This window comes from Panthera tigris, chromosome X (assembly GCF_018350195.1).
Source record: "Panthera tigris isolate Pti1 chromosome X, P.tigris_Pti1_mat1.1, whole genome shotgun sequence".
NCBI classification, from domain to species: domain Eukaryota; kingdom Metazoa; phylum Chordata; class Mammalia; order Carnivora; family Felidae; genus Panthera; species Panthera tigris.
In genome coordinates, this window is record NC_056677.1 from 58,048,449 (window position 1) to 58,076,367 (window position 27,919).

At 41.0% G+C, this 27,919-nt stretch overlaps 1 protein-coding gene and 1 pseudogene across 2 annotated transcripts in view; one reads left to right on the forward strand and one right to left on the reverse strand.

Annotated features, from left to right (window-relative positions):
* Positions 1 to 1,137: 1,137 nt before the first annotated feature.
* On the reverse strand, positions 1,138 to 4,939 carry LOC102968881 (annotated as a pseudogene).
* A 463-nt stretch (positions 4,940 to 5,402) lies between these two features.
* OGT (O-linked N-acetylglucosamine (GlcNAc) transferase) overlaps positions 5,403 to 27,919 on the forward strand; it is a 36,551-nt gene continuing 14,034 nt past the window's right edge. Inside the window, exons 1-14 of one of the 2 annotated variants that reach the window (XM_007089115.3) lie at positions 5,403 to 5,661; positions 8,486 to 8,666; positions 9,521 to 9,764; positions 15,883 to 15,951; positions 19,234 to 19,350; positions 20,522 to 20,601; positions 21,376 to 21,571; positions 21,824 to 21,964; positions 22,547 to 22,647; positions 22,812 to 22,965; positions 23,052 to 23,153; positions 23,343 to 23,522; positions 24,661 to 24,819; positions 25,745 to 25,834. In XM_007089115.3, coding sequence (XP_007089177.2) covers positions 5,625 to 5,661; positions 8,486 to 8,666; positions 9,521 to 9,764; positions 15,883 to 15,951; positions 19,234 to 19,350; positions 20,522 to 20,601; positions 21,376 to 21,571; positions 21,824 to 21,964; positions 22,547 to 22,647; positions 22,812 to 22,965; positions 23,052 to 23,153; positions 23,343 to 23,522; positions 24,661 to 24,819; positions 25,745 to 25,834 — 1,851 coding nt within the window. In that variant the 5' untranslated portion in view covers positions 5,403 to 5,624. The remainder of the gene's footprint in view (positions 5,662 to 8,485; positions 8,667 to 9,520; positions 9,765 to 15,882; positions 15,952 to 19,233; positions 19,351 to 20,521; positions 20,602 to 21,375; positions 21,572 to 21,823; positions 21,965 to 22,546; positions 22,648 to 22,811; positions 22,966 to 23,051; positions 23,154 to 23,342; positions 23,523 to 24,660; positions 24,820 to 25,744; positions 25,835 to 27,919) is intronic. The other variant, XM_007089116.3, reaches the window with a different exon arrangement.

Below are 27,919 nucleotides of genomic sequence, written 5' to 3' on the forward strand. Positions count from 1 at the left end.
GTCGGTTGGGTCGGGTCATGATCTCACAGTTTGTGAGTTCGAGCCCCCATTGGGCTCCGGGCTGATGGCACAGAGCCTGGAGCCAGTTTCAGATTCTGTGTCTCTCTCTCTCTCTGCTCTCCCTCCCTTGCTCGTGTGCTCTCTCTCTCTCTCAGAAATAAACATTAAAAAATTAAAAATATCATTTTCAGTGTATATATGAATTCTACACTTTATCACATGGATACGTTTCTTTAACACTATCTTTTGAAAATAAGCTGTTAAAGGAGACAACGATTTTTATTCTAGAAGTTTTATTCAACTCTACTTTGGGTTGAATACACATGCGGTGTGCTGTCAATGCATAGAAATCACAGCAGATAGCAGCAAAGGATGGTGGGGGGTGGTGGATTAAGGAGAATCTGATAATTCACATTGTGATTTTTTTTCCTCATGGTGGAAGAGAATTCACTCTTTTTTCATTTTAGAGAGAGATAGCAAGTGCATGTGAGTGGGGGAGAGGAGGAGTGGGGGGAGAGGGGCAGAGAGCGGGGGACAGAGGGAGAGAGTCTTAAGCAGTCTCCACACCCAGCACGGAGCCTGATGCAGGACTCCATCCAAGATCTTCGGATCATGACCTGAGCCTAAATCAAGAGTCAGATGCTCAACGGAGTGAGCCACTCAGGCGCCCTCATACTTCACACTTTTAAAACTTCAAGACTTTTCTTTTTCTTTTTTTTTAATTTTTTTAATGTTTATTTATTTCTGAGACAGAGAGAGACAGAGCACGAGTGGGGGAGGGGCAGAGAGAGGGGGAGACACAGAATCAGAAGCAGGCTCCAGGCTCTGAGCTGTCAGCACAGAGCCGGACACGGGGCTCAAACTCACAAGCTGTGAGATCATGACCTGAGCCGAAGTCACCCAACTGACTGAGCCACCCAGGCGTCCCCAAGACTTTTCTTTTTAAAGAACCCAAAATAAATACATGATAACTTGCTGACACTTCTCCGCCCCTAAACAAATTGATTACTCTTTGCACTGAGAACTGTAACAGTTGTAGCAGCAAAAGTTTTTAATAGCAATGAAAGTTTGCAAACTATATTTCAATCTTTTTCTTGAACTCAAAAAGTGCAAGATGCAGGGTTCTGCTAATGTTCATTAATGCTGTTCCTGTCCATAATCCTTCATTTTGTTGGCAAAGGCGGTTTTTGAATTAAGTCTATTTTGGTATACAGAAACATAACAAAATGAGGCAGGTATTGCAAAGAACGCACCTGCATGAATCACAACACCCAACTGGTCAGTTTGAAAAGGGTAAATGGCAGATTCAGGCAATGGAGGCTGTGAATAACGAAAAGCTCTATTTTCAGAGTCCCTGGTTGAATATTTATTTAGATCAGGAATTGTCCATCCACATCTGGTTGTTCACAAAAGCGAAACCGACTGTTTGAGTGCTCAATTCTAGTGTGATATGTTTCACCATGGGAGTGAAAGCTTGAGCTTAAAAGATAAGTCATCAGAACTATCCAGAACAAGAAAAGCACCATCTGGCACATTTACTAGATTCCCTTCTGCCTCCCAGCATGTGACCAGTTCCCAGGACCATCTTTAGTTCACAAGTTTTTTCAGCACCTCTGTCATTCTTGTCACAACCATAAGACCACTACTTTCCATTGACTCATAAACTCTTGCAACCCCAGGAGCAGAGTCAGGACCAACATTGAAATGATAGCACATACTGTTAGACACAAGGACATCTGTGCCAGTGAGTCCACTAAAGTTGCTTTGGATTTGATTATTCCACATTGGAGGTAGTAATGGTGAGCGTGGAGGGACATCGTCATGACTTACTCTTGGGCTCTGCAATGTGATGCCTATAGTGTCAGCAAGCCATTCACAGACTGATCCACAAAGATCTCTGGGGCAATGACTCTAGGCCCTGGTCTACCTGACTTCCATTTTCAGAGAAAGAGTTCCCTCCCACTTGAGAAGGAACTGCAGAAACTTCCATGGGAGAAGAACTGATCAGACAATAGCTGGATGATCCTTCCAAAGAACACATCCCTTCACCTACAGGCACAGAACACCGAATGCAGTACTGAGGTGTAGGTCCAGTAAGTACAGACACGTATTCATTGAGGTGACGATGCAAATCTTCCTTCTGAGATTCTGAACTCTTTGGTGAATTCTTCTTTTGTTCTTGGCACGCAGTTCCTTAGGTTGTGAAAATCTTTTCAAAGATCATTCCATGCTGGATGAACCAAAGCTTTGACTCTTGCCTCCTGCATTTTGAAACACCTCTCTTCAGAGTTTGTGGGTCAAGAGGCCACTGGTGAGACTGTAGTGATAGGTTGCCATCAAGAGAAGCAGACTTGGTCTTTGAATCTTTTTTTTTTTTTATGTTTATTTTGAGAGGGAGTGTGTCTGAGTGAGAAAGGGAGAAGGATAGAGACAGAGGATCCAAAGCAGGCTCTGTGCTGACAGCAGAGAGCCGGGTGCGGGGCTTGAACCCACGAGCGGTGAGATCATGACCTGAGCCGAAGCCGGACACTTAACCGACTGAGCCACCCTGACGCCCCTGAGCGCGCACACCTTTAAAGAGTATCAGCGCTGAGGAGAGGAAAAGGTATCCTCAATTGGCAGAGCTCCTAGAGTGTGTGCTCCCCTAGCCTTCCTGCTTTTGTTCTGCAGAAAGCAACCTTTTAAATGTACCCATTAAGGTTTCACTCTTTGATCTTTTTCCCCAACTTTTTCATCTCGACCGTTGATAATCACAACTGTTCACATCTCCATCTTAGCGGCTACCAAATAAGGCATCGTGTTTTCCAAACTCCCTGGCTACTGATGGTTCTTGTACTACCGTGAAGTCCGTTTTCTCGTGGACTTTTATTCAGGTTCAAATATTTCTGGAAGGGTTTAAGACGGATTTTCTTCGTGGTGGCTAGTTTGCGGACCCCGAGGGATCCATCTCTCTCTCTGGAATGTTATCCCCGAACATCTGGAGAGCCCGCGGGTCGACATCCGTGTGTTTCTGCAGCCTCGTTGAACCTCTGGAGCCATTTTTCCGGCGGCAGCGGCGCGGCGGGAGGCGGCGGCCGCGGACAGAGCGTGACTCTCGCTCCCTCGCCCGGAGCTGGCGCGAGCGCGGAGAAAGGGGTGCTCTTTGGAGCCGCTACATTTGTGGTCGTTTGCTACACGGTAACAAAAACCTAATGCGCCACTCGCGATGTTAGTGGGAAAACAAAGTTTTGCATTGGGGTGGAAGAAGCAGCTGGTTTATTTCAGATGATTCTGAATTTAGAATTGCAGCACATAAAAGGGAGAAAAAAAATCCACAGAAATCTGTGTGAAAGAGAATACACAAAAGCACCCTCTTCACTGCCCACGTCAGGCCTTCTTGGTCATCCTCCTCCAGCCTGAAGTGTCTATTCCCTCCCCCAGATATTTATAGACCTGAATGTAATTTATCACCTAAATAATACTCTTCTGTTTTATGCTCTAGTGGCTTTTTAGTGTCTAACTAACTGGGCTTCAAGTTCCTTGGGGGCAAGATCTGGTCTTGTTGATTTTTGTGTTCCCCGCGGTGCCTGGCACAGAGACTTTAGTAAATTTACTGGACTGGCCAAAGACGGCATGTTTATCTATTGAGTAAATCCTTCAAACTAAACCTTCCAGGTGCTATGCCTGGAAGGTACCTGGAGGGGGTTCTTGAGAGTTCAGCTGGGTTTTTTCCCTATGGAACCACTGTGAGCCCCACCATCCAGCTTTCCACAGCAACGAAATGTATCATAACATTCTCTGACTCTTCTCTCAGGGTAAGGAAACTCAGATCACAAGTATGGATAGGCCAAATAACCTACCTGACAGGGAACAAGACCTGGCATTGAACGACAAAAATAATTTTACTTAATCAGCTAGCACCCACTGATCAGTAAGGCCTAAATATCTGCCAGTGGCATCTGAGAAGTCTGTTCTAAAAGTTGAAAAGCTGAGTTTATTCACCACAGGTGGGGCACTCGTAATGAGAGGCGGGGAGAAAAGGCTTTCCAGGTTAAATCAATTTGAGAGAAGAAAGTGGTACCCAATTTTCAGCGAGAGTTTGTGGAGTGAACTTTGTCTTTTTCATTGCATGTGACTCTTAATTATTGGATGTGATGGAAGAAATTCTCATATGAATTTTCTCTGTGCTCATATGCATAATTAACAGTTTGTGAGCTGTCTTGAAGAAACTGAGGCAGAACTGGAGGGCTTAGTTTTTTTTTTTTTATTTTAATGTAGTCAAATGACTAGGTAGTAGAAAGGTTTAAAAGAAATTTACTGACCTGTTTTCTTAGATCAAGGGTAACTTTGAAATAAAAGGCTCTGAGAGATCCACCTTGTTGCCTCCACGAGTTTATAATAATTTCTTGCTGATGTGGCAAGGTACCTTAAATCCTTTGTGCAAGGAGATACAGATTAATACCTATGTTACAAAATATCTGAACAATAGACTTGAAACTACAGGGGGGATCATAAGAGGTGATTTGTCCAAGGAAGTGGAGGCAGTTCAGACTCAATGTAGATGTGTGGTTTTAGGTAGATGGCAAGTGAATTCATCTGTCATTGTTGAGCTGCCTTGAGCTAAATGGAACCATCGATTGTTAGGATTTGCAAAGCTGTATGATGGAAATGAAGTCACAAGTCCGAAGGGAGTGAAGGATTTTGACGAATATGAATCATCTTTAACATTTTTATGGTTGCCTTTGGGATGCAAAGGCATTTGAAGCATTTGCCTCAATACCGTGGGCAGAACTACGCTGAACACCAAAACGATTTTGAAATTTCCGGCTATATGGCTAACATCTGAGATGTTTGGGTTCCTTTGGCCCTGTGAAAGTTATCAGTGTTTTTCATCGAAGTGCTTAAATCAGTGGCTGGAGTCAGAATTAAGACTTGTTCAAATCATAACCTTCTCCGCCATCGTTTCGAACAACAGTTCAGTCTGTGAAATATAAACATTCAAATTCATTTGCTCAGGTTGATCCATCAACCTTGTAACTATCGATTTTTACACGAATAAAGTTGACGAGATTTTTTTAGACGCCTCTGGCATTTACCTTAAAATCTACTCTCTTGGGTAGGTAATAGACTGTATAACTCCGGCAAAAATATTTTCGTTTTATAGACGGGTTTCTTTTTAAGCCTCCACTTCGCTATTGAAAAACTTGGCCGCTCCTGCCCCAGACGGTGCCCTAACCACGAGTAAGGTTGACAGCGTTGCTCGCATGCGCTCTCGCCACAATCGTGTTTGTCGCAATGGGCCCGGGCGGAAGGTTACACAAGAGCTAGCGACATTGATTATAGTCATTTTGTCGGTTGCGCTGGTTACCGCGCTACCTCCGCGCTGGTACTTGATTGTAACAGAAAGTAGTTCCGGCCCGTGTTGTTTCAGCCGAGGAGCCGTCGCCGCCATTTCAAGACCGTGAGAGGTAGATGGCCAACCAGAGTTCTAAGGTTCGAAGCCTGTAACTGCTGCCGCCGCTTAAGCCTGCCAAAATACTGGTGCGTCTGCTGCCCTCTTACTTACTACCTCCAGAAACATTCTTGCCAGTAGTGGCGGCAGTAGGTCAACTACCCCCTTCTCGTTCTCCTTCAAGAAGCTCCAGATGGCGTCTTCCGTGGGCAACGTGGCCGACAGCACAGGTACCGGTGTCCGTTCTACCTTGGCAGAAGCCCCTTTGGGGTCTCGCGCCGTCGTCTACCTCTCGTCACTCCCTTCCTTTCCCCTAGCCATCCTCATCACATCGGCGGCATTGCTGAGCTTTTCGTCGTCTACCGGCATCTGTTCGGGTTTTCCGCTGTTCGCGCCTCAAACATTTCCTCTTGTTCGCTTTTTGCTTCCATTTTTTGCTTTTTTAATCCCATCAATTTTCTAGCTTCCTACTCTCTCGGGACGTTTCTACCACACGTGCGCGCTTAGAATGTCTCGGAATGGACTGCGTTGGAATCCCTGCCCTTTCCCTCTCCTTCGCAGCCCATTTCCCCCCCAGTTCGGCCTACCGCCCCCCCTCCAGAATCGCCCCCCACCCCAGCCCTTTCCCCCTAGCCAGATTTGGTTCTTTTCTGTCAGTCTAGGGCGGGGGTGCCATTCCGATGTAGTCATAGCCTCACTTTGCATCACCCGAGGACGAGCAAAAGCTCCTTGGGTGTGCTGTAAGTAACCTCGGAAGAGGGGATACTGAGCGGTGCCCCGCTGGGCAGCGCCTTTTTGGTGTTCCTTCGGTCGAGCGGCCCCGGCCTCGATTGGAAATTTCCAGGGGTTCCTTTGGCCACCGCCCGATTCCACCCGCTGCCCCCAGCCTGGATCTCCCACCCCGTCTTCCCTCCCCTCCCGCGGGGAACCACACCCTTTCCTTCGCGAGGTTGCCAGCCCTGCGGGCCACTTCCTATCCTTGGGGATAAACCGGCCCGGCGCTGGTGCTTTGGCGTTGACTACCCTGCCCGCCGAATTCCTGCTTTGTGTTACTTTCTCCCCGTATTCTTCCGCCGCCTCCTCCTCTGGGTCTTCCATCCCCATTCTTTAGCTTGGTATCTCTTTATTCATAGGGTATGTTATTTTTTTTTAAGTTTTCATCCCTGCTTGAAGAGTTTGTAAAGCAACTGGAGTGTAGCTGCACAAGTGCAAGGCGGTTGCCCTTTTAGACCATTCAGTCGAGAGCATTCGGTACTAAAAATAAGAGAACCAAATTATAGGAGTGTCCTTCAGCTGCCTTTCCTTATTGAGGCTATTTGGGGCGGAAGGGGGGGAACTGGGCTGTGGTTCTAAGGTTTCCCACGAGGTTATTTTGTTTTTTTTCTCAGTTGAGATATGTCAAGGGTTTTATTATTTTTGGACATTCTGCAGCAAGTAGTAGGCGAATCTTCAGTTGTATCTTATCCACGAGATTGTAGGTAGTGGGGTTAATAATTAGTGGGTGTTCCCCTTCCTTCCAGGGATTCTGAAAGATTTAAGATTCTGTAGTAGCTTGGCCTTTTCTGTGTGTGTTATTTTATTTGAGGAAGTTGTCATTTCAAGTGTTAATATTAGCAGATAAGGGGCTTTGAAAAGTTGATAAAGTGATGTGTTAAGGAGCTAGGAAGTTCTAGAGACTGGTCTAAAGTGTAATTGATTCTCTAGCTTCTGTTTTGGGTAGAACCTCACCCAGGTTTGGATGCAAGTCGCTGCTCTGGTGTAGTGGTCAGCTTTACATTCTGTCAGGAAATTTACTTTGCTTTCCTGAGTATACAGATAACTTGCCAGCTCTGATGGTTGGGGAGCTAGGCTAAAGTTTGAGCTTGTCCCTATGACCTTGGTAGAATTTAAGTAATTTGTACATCGTTTCCCATTCCAATCTCCTAATGAAAGTGCTATGGTCAAATTCCTAGTAATGTGTCGTTGTTTAAGTGTTTACAATGGAGACTTAGGCAGTTTCTTGTTTTTCTTCCCTCTCTGGGCTTTAGCTGCACCCTTAGTCTTTATGTATCTGATTTAAGTCAGATGCAGCAAAATGCTTTTCATTTGTTATTCATTCTGTCACATTTTATCTAGTGGTTATATACTTTAGCATTTCCCCATTCTTTTAAAAAACTGTTGCAGTTGTAGGCGACTGCTTGGTTTATGTAGGGTTGTTTGCAATGTCTTGATCCTTTAGTCGGTGTCAGAGCTCTTTGGAAAATGCTAGTCTTAAACAACAGTGTGGGTGGGATTTAGCTAATTTGGTCTCCATTGTCAATTTGGGGTAATAGAGGAGCGATATAATCGTGGGTCTTTATTTAAAATGTCTGATGACCCTTTTAAATATTTGGGCTCTTGAGAGACTAATTCATCTTGTTTATCAGCTGTTTTAAAAATAGCACCTTTACTTTCAGCGTTTTTCCCCCTCTTCTGGTTTCTAGTGTATCCCTTAATTGAATCAAGCAGTTAAGTTGTGAAATCTACAAAAACATCAATGTAATTTTAAGAGTTAAAAACACATCTGGTGTTGCTACTCAGGTTAAGAGAGTTACCAGTACTCCACCCCCCACCTCCCGCAAATCCAACCTAAAGCATGGGACAGAGTATTCTGTTTCCAGTAGGTTATTCTGACGACATTAAATCTTTGTGACTTTGCAAATCACGTTTTGTGTTTTGTTTCTGTATGTTAACTAAGGTGTAAGGAATAATGTGTAGTGAATCTTTAGATGCTACCTCTGATTTATAATTTAAAAGTACAAAGTATATTTGTTCATAAAATGTAATCTTATTTGGAAGTAAATGTTTCTGTCTAGTCTGGGAAAGAAAAGTTATTGCTGAATTCTAAAAATACCACTTCTGCACCTGATGTTAACTTGGGGGTATAAGTAAAGTGCAGAACACTCTAGTGCTTTACATAGTTTCAAGCGTTTTCATCTTTGAGTTTAATATACCATATTTTTACATTTTTTTGTTTGCATTTCTAACTTTTTGTTTTCCCCCCTCCTTCCCTCAAATGTTTTGATGATTCTCCAGAACCAACGAAACGTATGCTTTCCTTCCAAGGGTTAGCTGAGTTGGCACATCGAGAATATCAGGCAGGAGATTTTGAGGCAGCTGAGAGACACTGCATGCAGCTCTGGAGACAAGAGCCAGACAATACTGGTGTGCTTTTATTACTTTCATCTATACACTTCCAGTGTCGAAGGCTGGACAGGTAGGAGATGGGGGGGTTACCTGCTGGTGATTGCTGCCTCTGGGTGTTGAGCCTAAAAAATGATACTTAAATATTTGAACTGAAAATTTTTCCAGTACTGGGTTTCAACTGAGCCACCAACGCACATCTGCTCTTTTGCCCACTTGTGACATGCCCAGCTGCCAGTTTTTCTCCCTTTTGTGGTGCTGGTTATATTATCAGTATGGCTAGGGACCTTTTCTGGCTTTTTCCCCCCCACCTACATCTGCTTTCTTAACTCTGTTCAGAAAATAAATTATTCTTAGTATGCATCTGAGCATCCAGTCTCACCTTTGTAAGATGTGTCAGCTTGAGGAATGGAAATGCTCAGAAATGAGGGTGTATATTGCTGTGTTAGGAGATGCATATGTGGTTGAAGTTGCAAATGCACAAGTCATTATGATATGCTACTTTTAGCTAATCAGCTGAATTAATCAAAAGGGAGGAATCTGTGTTCTTATCCTTTTAATAGATTGCCATTCTGGCTTATTTAGACATTTAAAGATGTGTGTCATTATATGTTAACAAATGGAAGATGAGATGAAAGTCCTGCACAGAGCATTTTCATTCTTAATCTTAGTGTTCATGGCTTCCTATGTGGCAGTTTGGTAATAAGACTTTGGTAAGAATTTTATCTCCTAAGAAAAAAGGATTCCGATTTGAAATTTGGAACTTTGATTTGCGAAATTTTTCTTACTATACACTAGTTAAAAGACAATGTATTGTTACATAATTAGCAATAATAGCACAGGATCTTCAGAAACTGAGTTGCTTATGGGCCGTACCCTCTTGTGTAACATGCATACCCATGTGCCAATACTTTTCGCTTTTTCCAGATCTGCTCACTTTAGCACTCTGGCGATTAAACAGAACCCCCTTCTGGCAGAAGCCTATTCGAATTTGGGGAACGTGTACAAGGAAAGAGGGCAGTTGCAGGAAGCGATTGAGCATTACCGGCATGCATTGCGTCTCAAACCAGATTTCATCGATGGTTATATTAACCTGGCAGCTGCATTGGTAGCAGCAGGTGACATGGAAGGGGCAGTGCAAGCTTATGTCTCTGCTCTTCAGTACAATCCTGTGAGTAAAATTTTAATGGTTATTATTTTCCCTTTACAGAAGCCCAGAAAGAAACATAGCCTGCTACTTCAGGCATTAAGTAGGCCTTTTCTTTTGCATGGAATAGAGTTTAGAAATGTTAGTTTACTTAAAATGGTGCAATTGCTTTGACCAGGTCTGCATTATGTTTTAAAAAATTCATTTTATCTAGCAAGTTACATTGAAATGTAAAAATTATCCTTCTTGAAAGGAACTCTACATCTATTTTTATAATGCCTGTAAAAGTACAGAACATTTGACATTGTTTCTTTGGGTTGTTTTGAATAAATTTGGATACATTCTGATAGGTATTTGTAACAGTTAATTGATTTTCAAGGAGTAGTGGATAAAGGGCCTTAATCTTTAATATAAAATAGTTAAGATGCCACTGTGCAGATCAGTGACATGGAAACTAGGTTGCAAAATTTCTTAGTGTCTTAATTCTTTTTCTTCTTTCAACATAATTTAAAGTGGTAGAATGGAGGTGGTAGTATCCAAAGCAGGTTTTTGATTAGTTCTTAAATTGTTTTGTTTAAACTGCAGATGTTTTCTGGAGAACAGGTGAGGCCCAGCTGGCAGATGTTACGTTCACACTGTATTAGGGTCTCTGAAAGAGTCATAAAAAAAAAGTAAGACTTGTCCTCAGAACTTTTAATGTAGTTGGGGAAAGAAGATAGATACAAACTTAAGAGGTAATGATAGAGGGAGTGTAGGAATCCGGAAAAAATCAAGAATGTGTAACCAAGCTAAGTAGTCAACGTTTAGTATTGCAGCAACTCTGGAAGTACTTAATAAGTAATTATGTTAGGTACCATTTGTTGAAGGGCTACTATGTCCTCAGACACTGTGCTAGTTGTTTCAGATGTTGATATTAATGTTTACAATGGTCCTTTGAGATAGATGGTATTATTGCAAATTTTACGAATTAAAAAAAATAGGGGTAATGTAACTTTCTTGGGATCACACAGCTAGTAATGGTGAAGTAAGGTATTAAAACCTGAGCCTAAATGTCATTCTTTTTCTCCTGGTAACATTTTTTTTAAAAACTCAAGTATAATTAACATACAATTATTAGTTTCAGCTGTAAAGTGTAATGATTCAACAGTTCTATACATTACTCAGTGCTCATCACAGTAAGTACTTTTTTGTAATGCTTGTTTATTTTGGAGACGGAGAGAGAGAGCGAGCAGGGGGGAGGCAGAGAGAGAGAAGGAGATACAGAATCCAAAGTAGGCTCCAGGCTCTGAGCTGTCAGCACAGAGTCCGATGCAGGGCTTGAACTCTGGAACTGCGAGATCATGACCTAAGTCGAAGTCGGACGCTTAACCGATTGAGCCACCCAGGCAGCGCCCCTAAGTTTTGTTTTGTTTTTTTAATGTTTGAGAGAGAGGGCATGCAAGTGGAAGCTGGGGAAGGGCCGGAGAGAGAGAGAGTCCCAAGCAGTCCTCCCACTAACAGTAGTCCCAAGAACCATGAGATCATGCGAGACCCGAGCTGAAATCAAGAGTTGGTCACCCAACTGACTGAGCCACCCAGGTGCCCCACAATAAGTATATGCTTAATCCCTTTCACCTATTTTCCTCCTCCTCTCTGGCAACCATCACTTTGTTCTCTATATTTAAGAGTCTGTTTTTTTTTGTCTCTTTTTTGTTTGTTTCTTTTAATTGAGCTTGAGTATCTTGAAAGGAAACATAGAAGAGAGAAGAAATAAAAGATTACAAAGGGAATGATGTGCCCAACGGGCACACAGCCCTTAAATACCATTTGAAAACCATTGATCATGTTCTGCCGTCTCTTTATCCCTATTTTACAGGTTAGGAAACTGCAGCTTAATTTAGTAGCTTGTGCAAAGATCTGAAATCGCTTTTTATCAAGACATCTTTTAATGATTATTTTTCCAGTTAATTTTGAGTTTAACATTAGTTATGTATGTATGTTAATTGCTTTTTGTATGGATACAGGGAAGTCTTCCAGCTACCCTTCTTGGAGGTAGCCAATGAAATTAATTTCTTAAGTATCTTTTCAGAGATACTCAATGCACACATATGTAAATCTGAGTGGCTGTTTGTAATTTTTTCTTTAAAAAATACAAAGTACTTTTTATAAATTGCAGTACTCTTTAGTTACAAAAAATTATGGGGAAACCCCCATAATTGGCCCCTGTTCTTGCCAGGGCTCAGAGTTCACTTGTGCACCTAGATGTCACAGTAAGTTCTTTCCCTTTATTAATCAGGGTTGGTTCCACCCTTCTTTTGTTGATTGAGTATAAACTCACTTGTACCCTCTTACATAGCTGTGACCCCAAACATCTTGAACTCTGATTCCCCTTGGCTCAGGTTTCAAATTGTTTACATATGTAGCAGAGCAGTCTATTGCTGCTGACTATATACCAAATTGTAGGAGTATGATGAGAAGGGAAAACTACAGTGAGAGACAGAACCATGTTTTTTAGTATCTAACCTGTCCACATAAAGCTGGTTGTTGTGCCCTACCAAAGAAATAAAAAAGTCCTAGAATATAGAATACATCATGGGACTACTGCTTGAAGCCTTTGAACAGCTATTCATTCCCATCTGGTTCTGTGTTTCTACTTGTGGAAGGTGCTGCTTTATTTTTATTCCTTTACCAGTAAGAATGGAAAGAGGATTGTGCAAACTGCTTCTTTTCACCTAAATAGACTATAGCAATCATGCTTTACCTTATTTCAGGATATCTAATCTTAGCTAGATTTCAGCTTACTCTTAAATGCCTTTGTCAATTCAGTACTGACAGAGAATCTTGAGTCTGTTCCTAAGTTGTATCCTTGTTGGCAGTGCATTGTTGTCCTGAATCATAGATGTAGTTGGCATTCTATGAAAAATAGTTAAAATCAGGTTATTTTGGTTTTGCAGCAGTGAAAAGGTAAAATGTTACGATGGTATTCTTGGGAACCTGTTTTTGGCAGTGTTTATCTTTTTCAGTTAGTGATAGAAGTTATTCTGTGACTTGATTATAGAAATTTTAAGACCTAGAGCTGTTTCATATTTTGACATTTTGAATTGTCTTCTGTGATGTCGGTTTAATAAGTTAACTGAAATTTTAGTCCATTGTATTTGAAGGTCCTCTTGTAGCTGGTAATCTACATGATGGTTCACCAGAGTTCCAGCAGTCCCTTTTATGAATTACGTATAAAATTGTCCTTTGTAAAATGGCTATAACCTTGAGTTGCTCTAAGGAGTGTTGTTTCTGGGTTTGTTGGTTGTTGAAATGTTGCTTTGGCTTTGATTGTAGATGCAGAACACTGAGAGCTCCTGGCATCCTGACCATCACATGTTACTGTCACGTTGTTACTGTTATGAGCTTCACTTACTGCAGATAAACTGTAGAAAACCGTATCTTTCTATCTCTGCTTTTTATTGTGTTTGCTGTGCAAATGTCACATTTAAATATTTGAGTGCTTATTGTGTGTGCAGTGCTTTATTAGGAATTGGGGGTGATATGTGCTGGGGAGAAAAAGTTGAGGATTTTAACATGAGATAGAACCTGACCCATAAAGGGAAAAAGGGCGTAAGTTCCTTGGATGATTACTGTTAGAGAGTATTAATCAGAAGATTTTCTTGAGTGGGTGCTTATAACCTAAGCATTCTGTAGGAAGGTAAATAGCAAGTAGACTTCCTTGGCTGAAGTGGTGAGTCAAGTAGTAACAAGAAGTGAGTGTAGTAGAGGAGAGTCAATTTGAAGATTTAGAAGGAATAGAGAGGCTGAGGAGTTTAAATTTAATTTGAGAGGCGATTGAGAACTACTGTAGGTTTTTATCAACCTGATTTTACTTCGTGTGTATGTGTATATATAGATATTGTGGGTAGGGGTGGGGGCTGTAGGAGGAATGGCAGGAAATACTATTTTAGGAGGGGTAGTTATACAGGAAATTCTTACTCATTTTAAAGTAGTTTTAGGTTTTGAGCTTTTGGGGGAATAATGGTACCCTTGAATTTCCTAGAAATCTGTTGTGTGTAAAGGTTTGGATTTCCAAATGGGAGAATTGGATTTCAGTATTCTACTGTATTTAATATGAAATATTTTAACCTTTTTCTAAAATTGCCTTGTTGATTATCTTATTATCTTGAAGATAGTCTATTTTTAACTGGGCATTGTGTTAACTTGATTTAGTATGCTGTAGTGGATCAAGATGATATCACTAAATATAAGTAGATACTGTCAGGACTTGGATGGCATCCATCCAAGAGTTTATAGAAACTAGAGGGTAGGGGTGCCTGGGTGGCTCAGTTGGTTAAGTGTCCATCTTAGGCTCAGGTCCTGATCTCATTGTTCGAGAGTTCGAGCCCCGCAGTAGGCTGAGCACTGACAGCACAGAGCCTGCTTCGAATCCTCTGTTTCCCTCTCTCTCTCTGCCCTTCCCCTTGCTTGCTCTCTTTCTCAAAAATAAACATTAAAAAAAACCCTAGAGGGTAAAAGTTGCCCAGTATCGTTGGCTAAAACGAATTGCTCATTCCGGTCACTGTTGGAGATTTATTGAAAGATTTTTGATTCTTATGGCAGAAAAGGCATAGGAATTGGTAAATGTCCAAAGATGTAGAACTACAATAATCAGATGTAGCAGTAGCTAGTATGAACAGATTGGATTGTTCAGTTAAGGTTGGCCAAAACAGAAGGGTAGCCTTAAAGTTTAGGAAAAAAGTTATACAAGTAGATAACAACGTTATAGAATTCATTACTTCTGAGAGTATAAATAGGGTTAAAAATGCTTAGACTCATTAGAGGAGGATAAATTTGTAATAAGATTGATGATACCTATGATTTTTTTCTTTTTTGAAGATTAGTATTAGCCTTTTGTACCTGAGGTCGTGGGAGACTGTCACTCTCTCCCAAAACGCCAGTCATTGCTTGATGGACTGGACACATCAGGTAGATCATGGAAATCATGGAACTGACCCAGTATGGTCAACCATAAAGGTGTTCCCTGGCAGCCTGTTCTTTGCTGGCTGACTTTTGGTTCACTTGATGGATGATAACATACATTCACAAAGGCTGTTTATCAGTAAAATTGATCACCGGATTCTGGAAACCATATACAGTTGTTCATAGAGTAATATATATGATGATACTTCGGCACAATTGGCAAAAATTCACTTACTGGGACTTAATTTAAGGCTCTTTTACCCATGCAACAGTTTGGAATGATAGGCTTACTCCCTGTTGCCATTGTCTGTGCTTGTTGACAGATAGATTTGAATAACAAAGGCAAACAAGGACAAAAATTTAAGCTCACAGTTCTGATGAGTCTTTTTACTGATGAAGGGACTGGTGAGTCAGATGACTAGCAACACAGTTGCGCTGCTAATAAAAAGCAGAGTCAACTGCTTTTCATTATTCACCCACTCAACTCTAATGGCACTTAATACTAATGAGTAATCTAGTGGCAGGTGCCAGGATTGAAGCTTTGGTTGGATGGTAATCCTTCTGTCTAATACTGAAATGAAGTCCAGGCTTCTAAATATGCCTGACAGCCTAAGGGTAGGTTTGCTGATAGCCAGTCACAGCTAAATACTTTTTTCCACCATGGAAAATTTTTGGCCCTTGATACTGGAGTGATTCATCATAACCTTTGAACAAAATAGTTGAACAAATATTTAATGCTTTTTTTTCCTTTCTTTTTAAGGTGACTGATATTTAGGGAGAGGAGAAGCTATAGTAAGGCCCATGGTCTTTTATCTTAAACTGGTGGGATCAAATGTATTTCAAAATTCAGGATTTTTAGGATTTTAGAAAGATGGTGATATCTGTATAAAACTCCCAGGTAGGTCTGGAGCAGCACCTTCTAGTAAGACACATTTATATTTCTGCAGCAAAAGGTGTGAATAGTCACACTAAGTGGGATCGGTAAATTTTGTATATAGCTTCGCGCCAGTTCTGGTTAGGTTTAATCAAATAAGTTTTTTGGAATTTGGAATTGAGAATGAGGGATTGTGGTTCTCTACTTTCATTTGTCAAACAGAGTCTTCAGTTTACAGAAGAAAATGGCAGGGAGTTAGATGCATGAAAGTAATTTCAAGGTATTTTTGATCGACAGTATAATTAATGAATATCTCTCGGTTTCTAGGATTTGTACTGTGTTCGCAGTGACCTGGGGAACCTGCTCAAAGCCCTGGGTCGCTTGGAAGAAGCCAAGGTAGGTGTTTGATAGAACACATTTAAACATCAGTGTTATGAAAACTTGTACTTTTTGCCAAGTCTTCAACTCTTCATTGAGCTATCTCCAAAAAACAGTCCTATGAAACTGAGGAAAACTGTCGGCATGAATCACCTCAGACTAGAGCAGGGCCAGGCTTTGGCATTTCTGTTCTAAATCTGGGGGTAAAGCAAGAACCTGAACATTTTGGAGCCTTTCTGCTGAGCTAGATCATCTTTATAACAATGGGTTCCGTCATGATCTTATGTGGGAATAAGTAACATTCCTTCAAATCTGAGGCTTGCCTGCTGATGACAAGCAGAGCGCCTGTGATTTGGCTCAAGACTCCTATATGATGCAGGTGCCATTGAAAATGCTGCTCTTCTAAGTCCTTTGTGGCTTGTAAGTGGAGAAGAATTTCATCCAAATGTTACCCTGTAATACTGGCATTTAAAATTCTTATTTAACCTTCCTCCCTTCATCTTCCTTACCCTTTTTACAGTGGAAGAAAGGCTGTTAAAATGATTGCAAATTAATAATTGGAACGTCCTGCCCCCTCTTGTCCCCACTCCCTCCCTAAGTTCCTTTTTCCTCTTTTCCAACCCTAGTTGTCTACCTTCTTTTCTTCCTTACTTCCTTCTTTTATTCCTCCCCACCCTACCTCCTTAAAAAAAAAGGCAGAAGGACAAAGCTGGTTTGTTTGGGAAATGGACTGATCGAAAGAAAACTTGCCAAAGTGGAAAGGTGGCTTTTAGCATTCTGTGTTTCCAAATAATGAATTTGAACATCAGGTTGGGTTATTAAAGCTTTTGGTATAATTGTAAATTAAATTTCCAAATGAAATTGTCTTGTTACAAGCCACCTTACGCAACCGCGCTGCAGGGGTGAGGAGTGGGGAGAAACCAGAATGCTTCTGAAACTCCCACCTGTTGCTCTGAGCCCCACGCGCATGCTAATGCGTGGAGTGTATGCGCAGCGTAGCTGTCTGTTTGACTGCTTCATCAGGGAGGGAGAAGGCTTTTCAGCACCATCTAATGTTAAAAAGCACTAGTTTTAAGTGCATAGCTCATAAATTCTGCTGACACTTTGGATTAACCTTTATGTAGGTTTCCAGCTAATGAATTGTAATGGATTTCAATCTTAGTTGATAAATCTAATTGGTAATTTATAGAACAAATATTGAATAAGCTCCTATTGTCACCCCACCAAGCGGACAGCTAACATGAATTGCACTTCACTGCAGCTTTAGAGATCGGTTTAGGCTGAGACATTGCGCCTGCCTTAGGTTGCTGACTTCTTTATTTCAGAGCTCTGGAGACACCTAGTTTGAAAAATGTTTATTCTGTTTTTGTGAGACTTAGTGAACAAGAACATACTCTTGAGTGAAATGCAATGTATTTCTTTTGTAATCAGTGCATTTGAAAATTCAAGCCAGCATATTCCTAGTAGATGGAAGCAAAATTAAGTTGTCTTTGTAGAAAACGAAGAGCCTTTCTTCCAGCAAAAATCCCTGCTGTATGCAATAGCCCTGATTAACCCTCTCCCTTCTGCATGTTTCCCATGTTACAGACTTGAGACTGTCCTCATTCCCATATGTAATAGACATCCAAAGAATTTCAATTGCTTTGTTGAACTTTTACTAATGATCTTGTTTTTATTTTCTCTCTTGTTTTTGGTTTTTCACCATTGATATTGTATTTAGAAGGTTTCAGGTGGGTGAAACCTCCTATTCCATGCGTAAGGTGCCTCGCTGAAGGGAGCTCGAGGCCTGGATCTAGGGCAGACACACACCTCCTCCTCTTCCAGCAAGGAACGCACCGAAAAGTCACATGATGAGAAATATGGTAACGGGTTTGTAACTGCCACAGCAAAACAATTTGCCTCCATGCCTGAATCTTCTGTCTTGTGGCTTCAGAAACAGCTTAAAATAATTTTATTTACAAGCAAGTTATGTAAGAGAATGTTTTATACTATAGCCACAATTCTGTCAAAGATAAGTAAAAGTTAATTGATATTAAAAATTATTAGAGATAATTTACTAGTAAAAGCTTCTAACTCTTCTTGTTGTTCATTTTTTTCCTTTTTTCTTCTTTGTTTGGATTGCAGCATTCTGCTCTTCTGATGATGCGCTGTGACCCTGCAGTAGCGCAAAGGCTGCGCAGCGTTAACGCGCAATGCGTGCAAATGAGCCCCTGTGAACGGTTGACTAGATGAGTAATCTGATTGACTGGCTCCCTCAGTCCTATTGTGTAGCCTTTTTGGATAAAATTGGGTTTTAACATACCTCCAGTCCAACTAATCTCATTAAACAAATATTCTCTATGGGCCTGTCTAGTAGATTAATGGATCTGGTTGGCCGTTTGCTGCGTCTAGGGGTGTTCTCTGTAGCGCAGCAGTTCGCAGCGATTGCGCAATGCGATGCTGTTAGGTCGCGCAAGCGATGTTTGCGCTCGCATTACAGGGACCTCAACCTAGGTGCAATCCTGTCATATGAGGTTTCAGCTTCAGTCCCCCTTGGGAGACAGGGGCATTGCGAGGATGTAACTTAGAGCCTGACCTTCTCATACCTGACATGGCAGAAAAACCCTTTTCTCCTCAGTAATATAGTTTTGACGTTAGCGAGGAGCGTTGTTGTTTAGAGCAGCATTTCCCAAAATGTATTTTGTGGTATTCTAAAAGTGTCTAATGAAAGAGTTCCATGGTCAACTAAGTTGAGGGAATCCTGTATAAACAAAGGGACTTAGGGAAGTTCTGTAGCAAAGAAACTGGGTTTCTTTTCTCCTAATTTACTTGATCATGGAATCCTTTTTTTCAGTGATACCCGTTAACATTTTGTAGAACACACTTTGGGAAACTGGTGAGGGGGTGGGGTGGGGTGGGAAAACTTGGCTTTAAGTGGCACTCTCTAGATCGGACTTGAAAACCTAGCAAAAGCCCTTAGGTGTTCAGATAAGAGGAGTCCAACATAGAGTCTTAAGGCAACTGACTTCCCAGATGAGTCCCAGTATGAGGGTCGGTCGTTGGTTGGCAGAACTGAACATGGTGGTTTGCACTTGGGTTCTGGTGGCGCAGGCGCAGGAGCAGCCAGCTGTGGCAGCGCATTAGTTTTGGCGCAAGCGAGCCTATGCTGCAGGGTCACTTTTGGCTGGTCAGAGAAGGAATAATGATATCACCTTCTTCCCCCCACCCCAATCTTTTTTTTTTCCCCTTTACAAATTTTCCCTTTTCCCTTTACCTCCTTCCCCTCCCATCTTCTTTCATTAACCCCCCCCCCCCCCCAAGGCATGTTATTTGAAAGCAATTGAGACGCAACCGAACTTTGCAGTAGCTTGGAGTAATCTTGGCTGTGTTTTCAATGCACAAGGGGAGATTTGGCTTGCAATTCATCACTTTGAAAAGGTTAGTTATTAAATTAATAATTGGAAGTGCTTATGTGTGTGGGCTGTTTTTATTTAGAGCTAAATAATAGGCCTTTACATGATCAGTCACATAATATCCTTGTTTCTCTGACCGTATTTAAGGCATTTGCTGGATGGTATATGATATGGCAGTTTCCAGTTTTGCATTGAAAATGTACTGTAGTAATTAAAAATCCATTTTTTTCATGGGCAACTTTAAAAAAGCAGGGTTTCTTGGTCAAAAGGCTGATTTTAGCTGGGGGTAGGAAATGTACAAAATTCATCTGGAATGCCCTCTGTACCAGAAAGCATGGAAGCTTTGGTATTACTTTCATTATGTCTAAAGGACTCAGGAGGCAACTAGAAGAGGCTCACACTGGATAAAGATGGGACTTGAACATTAGGAATATTATAACGGAAATATATTGAAAATCCATGAGTTTATAAATATACTAAGAAGAAATTCAGTGGTCACCTTTGGAAGATCAGGAGCAATTCATTTTGAAAACTGGTTAAAGGGGGAAGAATAAAGCATTTATCTTCCTCCTGTATGAACTGGACCTCAGGGTAACCCAGTAGTTGGATAGGGGGAAGTTTCTTATTTATACAAGTGTTCCAGCTAGTAAATGAAAAAGGAATGATAGAATCAGAGTATCACCATTAATAGATTTAGGCATTTATTAGTGGCAAAAAAGACACAACCAGACAGTATGTACTTTTTTTTTTTTTTTTTTGAAGATTTTATTTCTAAGTGATCTCCACACATAATGTGGGGCTCGAACCCATGACCCCGAGATCAAAAGTCACGTGTTCTGCCGACTGAGCCAGCCAGGTGCCCCTAGAAGAGTTAGCCTTATTAATTTTGAATAAAATAGGGCCAACCATTAGAAGTATTTAGCTCATTAAAATTGGAATGGACCCAATTAAAAATGTTTCCCTTCAGGACACGTTTTGCTCTCACATTACATGAGCAGTTACTTTGATAACCTTGAGATTTGTGAATAATGAGAGGGTACTGAAATGACTGGGTTTTGTTTTCAGTGAAAGAAATAAGATTTAATTATATTAGAAAATGTAATTGGAGGCCTAAAATTATCTCAGAATAAAAGCTTGTAATTGGAAAGTTTATCTGAAATCCTAACTTGCTCTAATAGCTGCCTTGTAATTTTTAGGCTGTCACTCTTGACCCCAACTTTCTGGATGCTTATATCAACTTAGGAAATGTCTTGAAAGAGGCACGGATTTTTGACCGGTGAGAGAATGTTCTATCTGATAAATTTTCTTGAGTCTTTGTTGCATTGACACCTGAGACTTGGGACTAAAATTATGGCCGTGGTCCATTCAAACACATTTTCCTTTTCTAGTATATTGCTCTTCCCTCATCATGTCTGCTGTATTACCTCTTATTTATAGGCATTGTTGCCTGACTTTTTGTTGTTGGCTTTTCTCAAAGCCATTATCCTTCTAAGAATTTAGTTGACCTTTCTCTTATTGTGAACTGTTGAAATGGTCATTATTTATTTATTATTTTTTATTTTGGGGGGGAAGAGAGAGTGAGAGAGTGTATGTGCATGAGCAGAGGAGGGGCAGAGAGAGGGGGAGAGAGAGAATCCCAAGCAGGCTCCTGCGCTGTCTGTGCAGAGCTCGATCTCCTAGTTCACGTGATCATGACCTGAGCCGAAATCGAGTTGGATGCTTAACTGAGCCACCCAGGCGCCCCAAAATGGTTACCTTTTAGACTAAATTATTTCTTTGATTCACAAAGCTAAGTAAATCCTGACTTTTGACTTGTTTTTGTTGTCAGGAGAGAGCTTATTTCTTATGTGGAGATAGAAAATTTTTCAGTGTAAAAATATATTTTATTAGGGTGAATTTTGAGTTGAGGTTAAGTATAGTATAGTGTGAATTATAATTGATATGCTTTGGTACAGTATATAACATGAGTTAATTGTAGCAAAGCAGCCATTGAAAGTTAGTTGCATTATGTGTGTGTGGTTTTTTTTTATTTTTCATTTTTTATTTTCAGAGCTGTGGCAGCTTACCTTCGAGCCCTCAGCTTGAGTCCAAATCACGCAGTGGTGCACGGCAACCTGGCTTGTGTATACTATGAGCAAGGCCTGATAGATCTGGCGATAGACACCTACAGGCGAGCTATTGAACTGCAACCACATTTCCCTGACGCTTACTGCAACTTAGCCAATGCTCTCAAAGAGAAGGGCAGTGTAAGGACATTTATTCAGTCTATTTCTTTGTTACTTGATAGGATTAAAAAGTTGTTTTTGTGCGTATTGTTGTTAAGTATTGAGGTGGTCAGTAGTTTCACTTTGGAGTTTTGGTTGAGAGAATAGCAAAAATGACCTATTTTCTAGAATATTATCAGCCCCTCAGCTTAACCAAGCAGTTGTTAGAATAACATCAGTGGTGGCTCTGTGATTCCTTTGTGGACGTTTCGAATAATTTGTTTTGTTTTCTAGGTTGCTGAAGCAGAAGATTGTTATAATACAGCTCTCCGGTTATGTCCTACCCATGCAGACTCTCTGAATAACCTAGCCAATATCAAACGAGAACAGGGAAACATTGAAGAGGCAGTTCGCTTATATCGTAAAGCATTGGAAGTATGTTCAGGGTGTTGTGGATGTATATTTTGTCTGTGATAATAGAGGAAAAGCAGTTAAAGTTAGCCATTTCGTCCACCTCTTTTGTAAAAATTGTGGTTGAACCATTCATGAATCTAGTAATTGAGTAGCTACGGTTTGAGTGAAGTCTTGTGTGACATTCAAGAAAGACTCTACTTTGAGTTTATTATTTTGTGAATAGATAAGATCTGCACAAAAAAGTTAAACAGTAAGTTACAGTTCAAGAGAGGTTGCCAATAAGTATAATTTTAGTGCCTGATAGCTGTAGTGGTGGTTGGTGGGTGTGGTAGGAGTTTAAAAGAGTTTCTGCAGAAGAGACAGATGCTGGAGTAATCAGCATAAACTAGGATGAGGAGAGGTCTATCTCATCGTGATTTGAAACAAGGAGAGATCTAAAATGAAGAGGTAGAATTTGAGCTACTTGGCTTTGAAGAATGAGTAGATTTAGAGAAAGGTAGACAACTCTAGGGATATAAAGGTATTTGGGCAAAGTTCTTACTGTGGTAAGTTACTACTGCTGTTGTAGAAGTTTTTAAACCTCGGGTATCATCTTGACTATAGGTCTTCCCAGAGTTTGCTGCTGCCCATTCGAATTTAGCAAGTGTACTGCAGCAGCAGGGAAAGCTTCAGGAAGCTCTGATGCACTATAAGGAGGCTATTCGGTAAGACACTCACCGTCATGTTATTATCATTTTCTCTCACGTTTTAAAATGTTTGGCATTTGGCACATTTGGCTTGTGTTAAGATGACTTTTAATAACAGACTACATTCAGGGGGGTTAAAAGTTTTTGTGCTAGGTCAATAAAATGTTTGTTTTCTCCTTTAGAATTAGTCCCACCTTTGCTGATGCCTACTCTAACATGGGAAACACTCTGAAGGAGATGCAGGATGTTCAGGGAGCCCTGCAGTGTTACACTCGTGCCATTCAGATTAACCCTGCATTTGCAGATGCGCACAGCAATTTGGCTTCCATTCATAAGGTACTAACTACTGTTTATTATGTGTGCATCTAAGCACCTAATGTTTAATTTTAGGACAATTTTTAACCATCCCTCTGTATTTCCAGGATTCAGGAAATATTCCAGAAGCAATAGCTTCTTACCGAACTGCTCTGAAACTTAAGCCTGATTTTCCTGATGCTTATTGTAACTTGGCTCATTGCCTGCAGGTAAAGAATAACAGGCCAGTAATTGGCTTTCGTGTTGCAGTCACTTTTTAATTGTTATGTGCCATATTAGTCCAAGCCTGACTGGAGACCGTGTTCTTTAAAGGGTTATCTGAAATTAGTCCAAAGACATAGAAATTGTTAAATCTTGAATAGGCTTTCTGGATAATAATGTCTTTTTGCCTCCTCTAGATTGTCTGTGATTGGACAGACTATGATGAGCGAATGAAGAAGTTGGTCAGTATTGTGGCTGACCAGCTAGAGAAGAATAGGTTGCCTTCTGTGCATCCTCATCATAGTATGCTATATCCTCTTTCTCATGGCTTCAGGAAGGCTATTGCTGAGAGGCATGGAAACCTCTGCTTGGATAAGGTGCAAATGTTTTAAATTTTTTTGTTGCAAAGTAAAATACAGGTAGAGAAAATGATGTGGATCAAATGTATATGGTTTAATGAGTTACCATAAGGTGAACACCACCCAAGTTGAGAAGTGAGACTTTGACGGCCACCGCAGAGGCCCTTTCCATTGTGTCTGTCTTGATCATAACCCCTTCCATCCCATAAGGCAGAATCCTAACAATAGATGGATAACGTCTCCTTACAGTTCAAAAACCATAATGTTTAATACAGTGTTTAGTATTTGATATTCCATTTTGAGAATTAGAGCACTAGTTTGTCAAAGGTGGGAGTTTACTCAGCAGAATAGATTGGAGTGCTAGATGTAATTCTGTATTTTATTTTATTTTATTTTTTTATTAAAAAAAAATTTTTTTTTAACGTTTATTTATTTTTGAGACAGAGAGAGACAGAGCATGAACGGGGGAGGGTCAGAGAGAGAGGGAGACACAGAATCAGAAGCAGGCTCCAGGCTCTGAGCCATCAGCCCAGAGCCCGACGCGGGGCTCGAACTGACGGACCACGAGATCGTGACCTGAGCTGAAGTCGGATGTTTAACCAACTGAGCCACCCAGGCGCCCCTGTAATTCTGTATTTTAAAGGTACTTCCCGGGGTGTCTGGGTGGCTCAGGCGTGCGACTTTGGCTCAGGTCATGATTCCATGATTTGTGGGTTCTAGCCCCGTGTCAGGCTCTGTGTGATCAGCTCAGAGCCTGGAGCCTACTTCAGATTCTGTATCTCCCTCTCTGCCCTCTTGTGCTTGCTCGCTCTCTCTCAAGAATAAATAAAACATTAAAAATAATTTTTTTAAAAAGTGCTTCCCTACAGAATTTTCTAAAATGCAGGGTTTGTCATGCTCTGTCCACACTGCCTCCTTTCTCCAAGTTTTAGATTTTGCTCATGCTCTTTCATAGGCCTCAGGAACATGATAGAGTATGAAGCATATTATACAAACTGCTAAGATTGTATTGAACTGGCTATATGAATTAAATGAAGTATTCTGGGCAAACCATTCCCAGTAGGTGTGAGGTATAGGTTTGTTTTGCTTTTAATCACTTTTCCTAGGTTTATGTATAGATTCAACTTGACTAACAAGCATTGGTTTCCATTGGTAGATTAATGTCCTTCATAAACCACCATATGAACATCCAAAAGACTTGAAGCTCAGTGATGGTCGACTGCGTGTAGGCTATGTGAGTTCTGACTTTGGGAATCATCCTACTTCTCATCTTATGCAGTCTATTCCAGGCATGCACAATCCGGACAAATTTGAGGTAAGACTAGTGTTTGTCTTGAGACACTATTTGCTTCATTAAACAAAACCTCATTTGTGGCTTTATCATCACCATTAGGTGTTAAGCCTAGTGTCTTTTTTTTTTTTTTTTAATGTTTTGTTTATTTTTGAGACAGAGACAGAGCATGAGCAGGGGAGGGCTAGAGAGAGAGGGAGACACAGAATCCTAAGCAGGCTCCAGGCTCTGAGCTGTCAGCCCAGAGCCTGACGCGGGGCTCGAACTCACCGTGAGATCATGACCTGAGCCGAAGTCCCAGGCTTAACGACTGAGCCACCCAGGCGCCCAAGCCTAGTGTCTTTTTGAAAGATTTGAGCCGAAGTTTTTACTCACTTTTAATTTTTTAATTGAAATACAGATGGCATACAATATAGTGCATAAGTTTCAGGTGTACGACATAGCAGTTTCACAATTATATGTTCTGAAATGCTCACCACAATAAGCATAGTTGCTGTCTGTTACCATGCAGAGTTATTAAATATTATTGACTATATTCCTTCTGTACTTTTCATCTCTGTGACTCATTTTATAGCTGGAAGTTGCACCTTTTAATCCCCCTCACCTATTTTACCCATCCTCTTCATCACCCTCCCTTCTGGCAACCACCAGTTCTCTGTATTTATGAATCTCTGGTTTTTGTTTGCTCACTTGTTTTTTAGATTCCATATATAAGTGAGATCATATGGTATTTGTGTTTTCCTGTCTGACTTATTTCACTCAGCATAATATCCTCTAGGTCCATTTATGTTATGAATAGCAAGATTTCATTTTTTTATGGTAATGTCCCATTGTATGTATGCATGTGTTTACACACACACCCTCCACATAGTCTTTATTCATCTGTTGATGGACACTTTCATATCTCATTGAGCCAAGGTTTTTAAATATACTATATGCTGCCTTTCAGGTATTCTGTTACGCCCTAAGCCCAGATGATGGCACAAACTTCAGAGTGAAAGTTATGGCAGAAGCCAATCATTTCATCGATCTTTCTCAGGTAGGTGAAACTCCTACACTTCAAACTTAATTTTGAACAAATAGTGAATAAAACTATTGGCATATAGCTTGTATTTTTCGTGACAGATATTTTTAACATCAGCTACTACATATGGGCAATTGCTTTGCTCTTATTTGCTTAGTCATTTACATTTATAATCAGCATGGATTTTGCTGATGTTGCAAATGAAATAGAAACGTGGTCTATCTGTGCTTGGACATAAAACTCCTCTAGGGATTAAGCCAGGTCTTATGACAGTAGATACTTAATATTAACTGAATAAATTGACCAAAATGGTGGCTTGGAAGAGGAATACATAGGTTATTTAAGGAAAATAGATGAACTATGGTTCATCTATCTTTGTGGGCCTTTGCCTTTGGTTATCTTTATTTCCATACTTTCTCTATTGCTATTTCTAGGAGCATAAATTTTATGATAAATTAAGAATGAGGAGTGCCTGGGTGGCTGAGTTGGTTAAATGTTTGACTCTCGATGTTGGATCTGGTCATGTGAGTTTGTGACATTGAGCCCCATGTCCGGCTCTGTGCTGACAACCAGGAGCCCGCTTGAGATTCTCTCTTCCTCTCTCTCCCTGCCCCTCCCCTGCTTGTGCACACAGGCTCTCAAATAAATATTTAAAAAAAGATTGAAACTTGTGGAGGAATTAATTTGCTGAGTCTTGAGTTTTTTATTCAGACTCTGTTGGCCACTTTGGTGACTAATAGAGATATGCATTGTAGAATATATCTAGTAATTCACGTATGAGTCATTGATACCCAGCAGAAGGGTTTTGAGATTCTTGTCATTTAAATAATATGTACTAACATCTTTGGCAGTGTAGCTGTTGCTATGGGACCAAGAAGCATACTGCCTTCCACTTCTGAGATGTTCAGGGGCTCACTGCTTATTGACTGAAGTCTAAACTCTTCAGCATGGCCTTCACAGTCTTTCTGAGTCTGAGCACAACCTTGTTGGCCAATACTTTTCACCCACCATTTCCCCTCATGTATACCCTGTACCAAATAGCAGTGATCTACACACCATTTTTTTTTTAAATCTACCATGCACTTGACTCTGATTAATTCATACTTTTCTCGTGTCGAGATTCTATTCTGTCCAACTGCCTCAAACTCCTTCCCATCTTTGAAGACCCATTTCAAATGCCAGCTTCTCTATGAAGCCTTGTTATTCATACGTTCAGTGTAGAAGTAAACTCTCTTTCCTCTGTATTGTTTCTGTAATGTTTTGGGCCCATTTTAAGGGCACTTAACCACATTTTTACCCTGCATTAATGTAACTTGTGTTGTTCTGTTTTGCATCTATGACTCTGAATTTTATTTGATGCCATTAAAACGAATTGAATTAGTTTGAGGGGCTCCTGGGTGGTTCAGTTAGTTAAGCATTTGACTATTTATTTTTTATTTTTTATTTATTTATTTATTTATTTATTTATTTAAATTTTTTTTTTAAACGTTTTTTATTTATTTTTGGGACAGAGAGAGACAGCATGAACGGGGGAGGGGCAGAGAGAGAGGGAGACACAGAATCGGAAACAGGCTCCAGGCTCCGAGCCATCAGCCCAGAGCCTGACGCGGGGCTCAAACTCACGGACCGCGAGATCGTGACCTGGCTGAAGTCGGACGCTTAACCGACTGCGCCACCCAGGCGCCCCATTTTTTATTTTTTTTTAACATTTATTTATTTTTGAGAGAGAGAGCATGAGTGGGGGAGGGGCAGAGAGAGAGGGAGACACAGACTCTGAAGCAGGCTCCAGGCTCTGAGCTGTCAGCACAGAGCCCCACGCAGGGCTCAAACCCACGAGCCAGTAGATCATGACCTGAGCTGAAGTCATACACTTAACCGACTGAGCCACCCAGGCGTCCCAAGTGTTTGACTCTTGATTTCGGCTCAGGTCATGATTACACAGTTGTGAGATCTGACTTGAGATCAAGCCCTGCATCAAGCTCTGCTGGGTGTGGAGCCTGCTTAAGATTCATTTTCTCGGGGCGCCTGTGTGGCTCAGTCAGTTGAGCGGCCGGCTTCGGCTCAGGTCATGATCTCATGGTCCGTGAGTTCGAGCCCCGC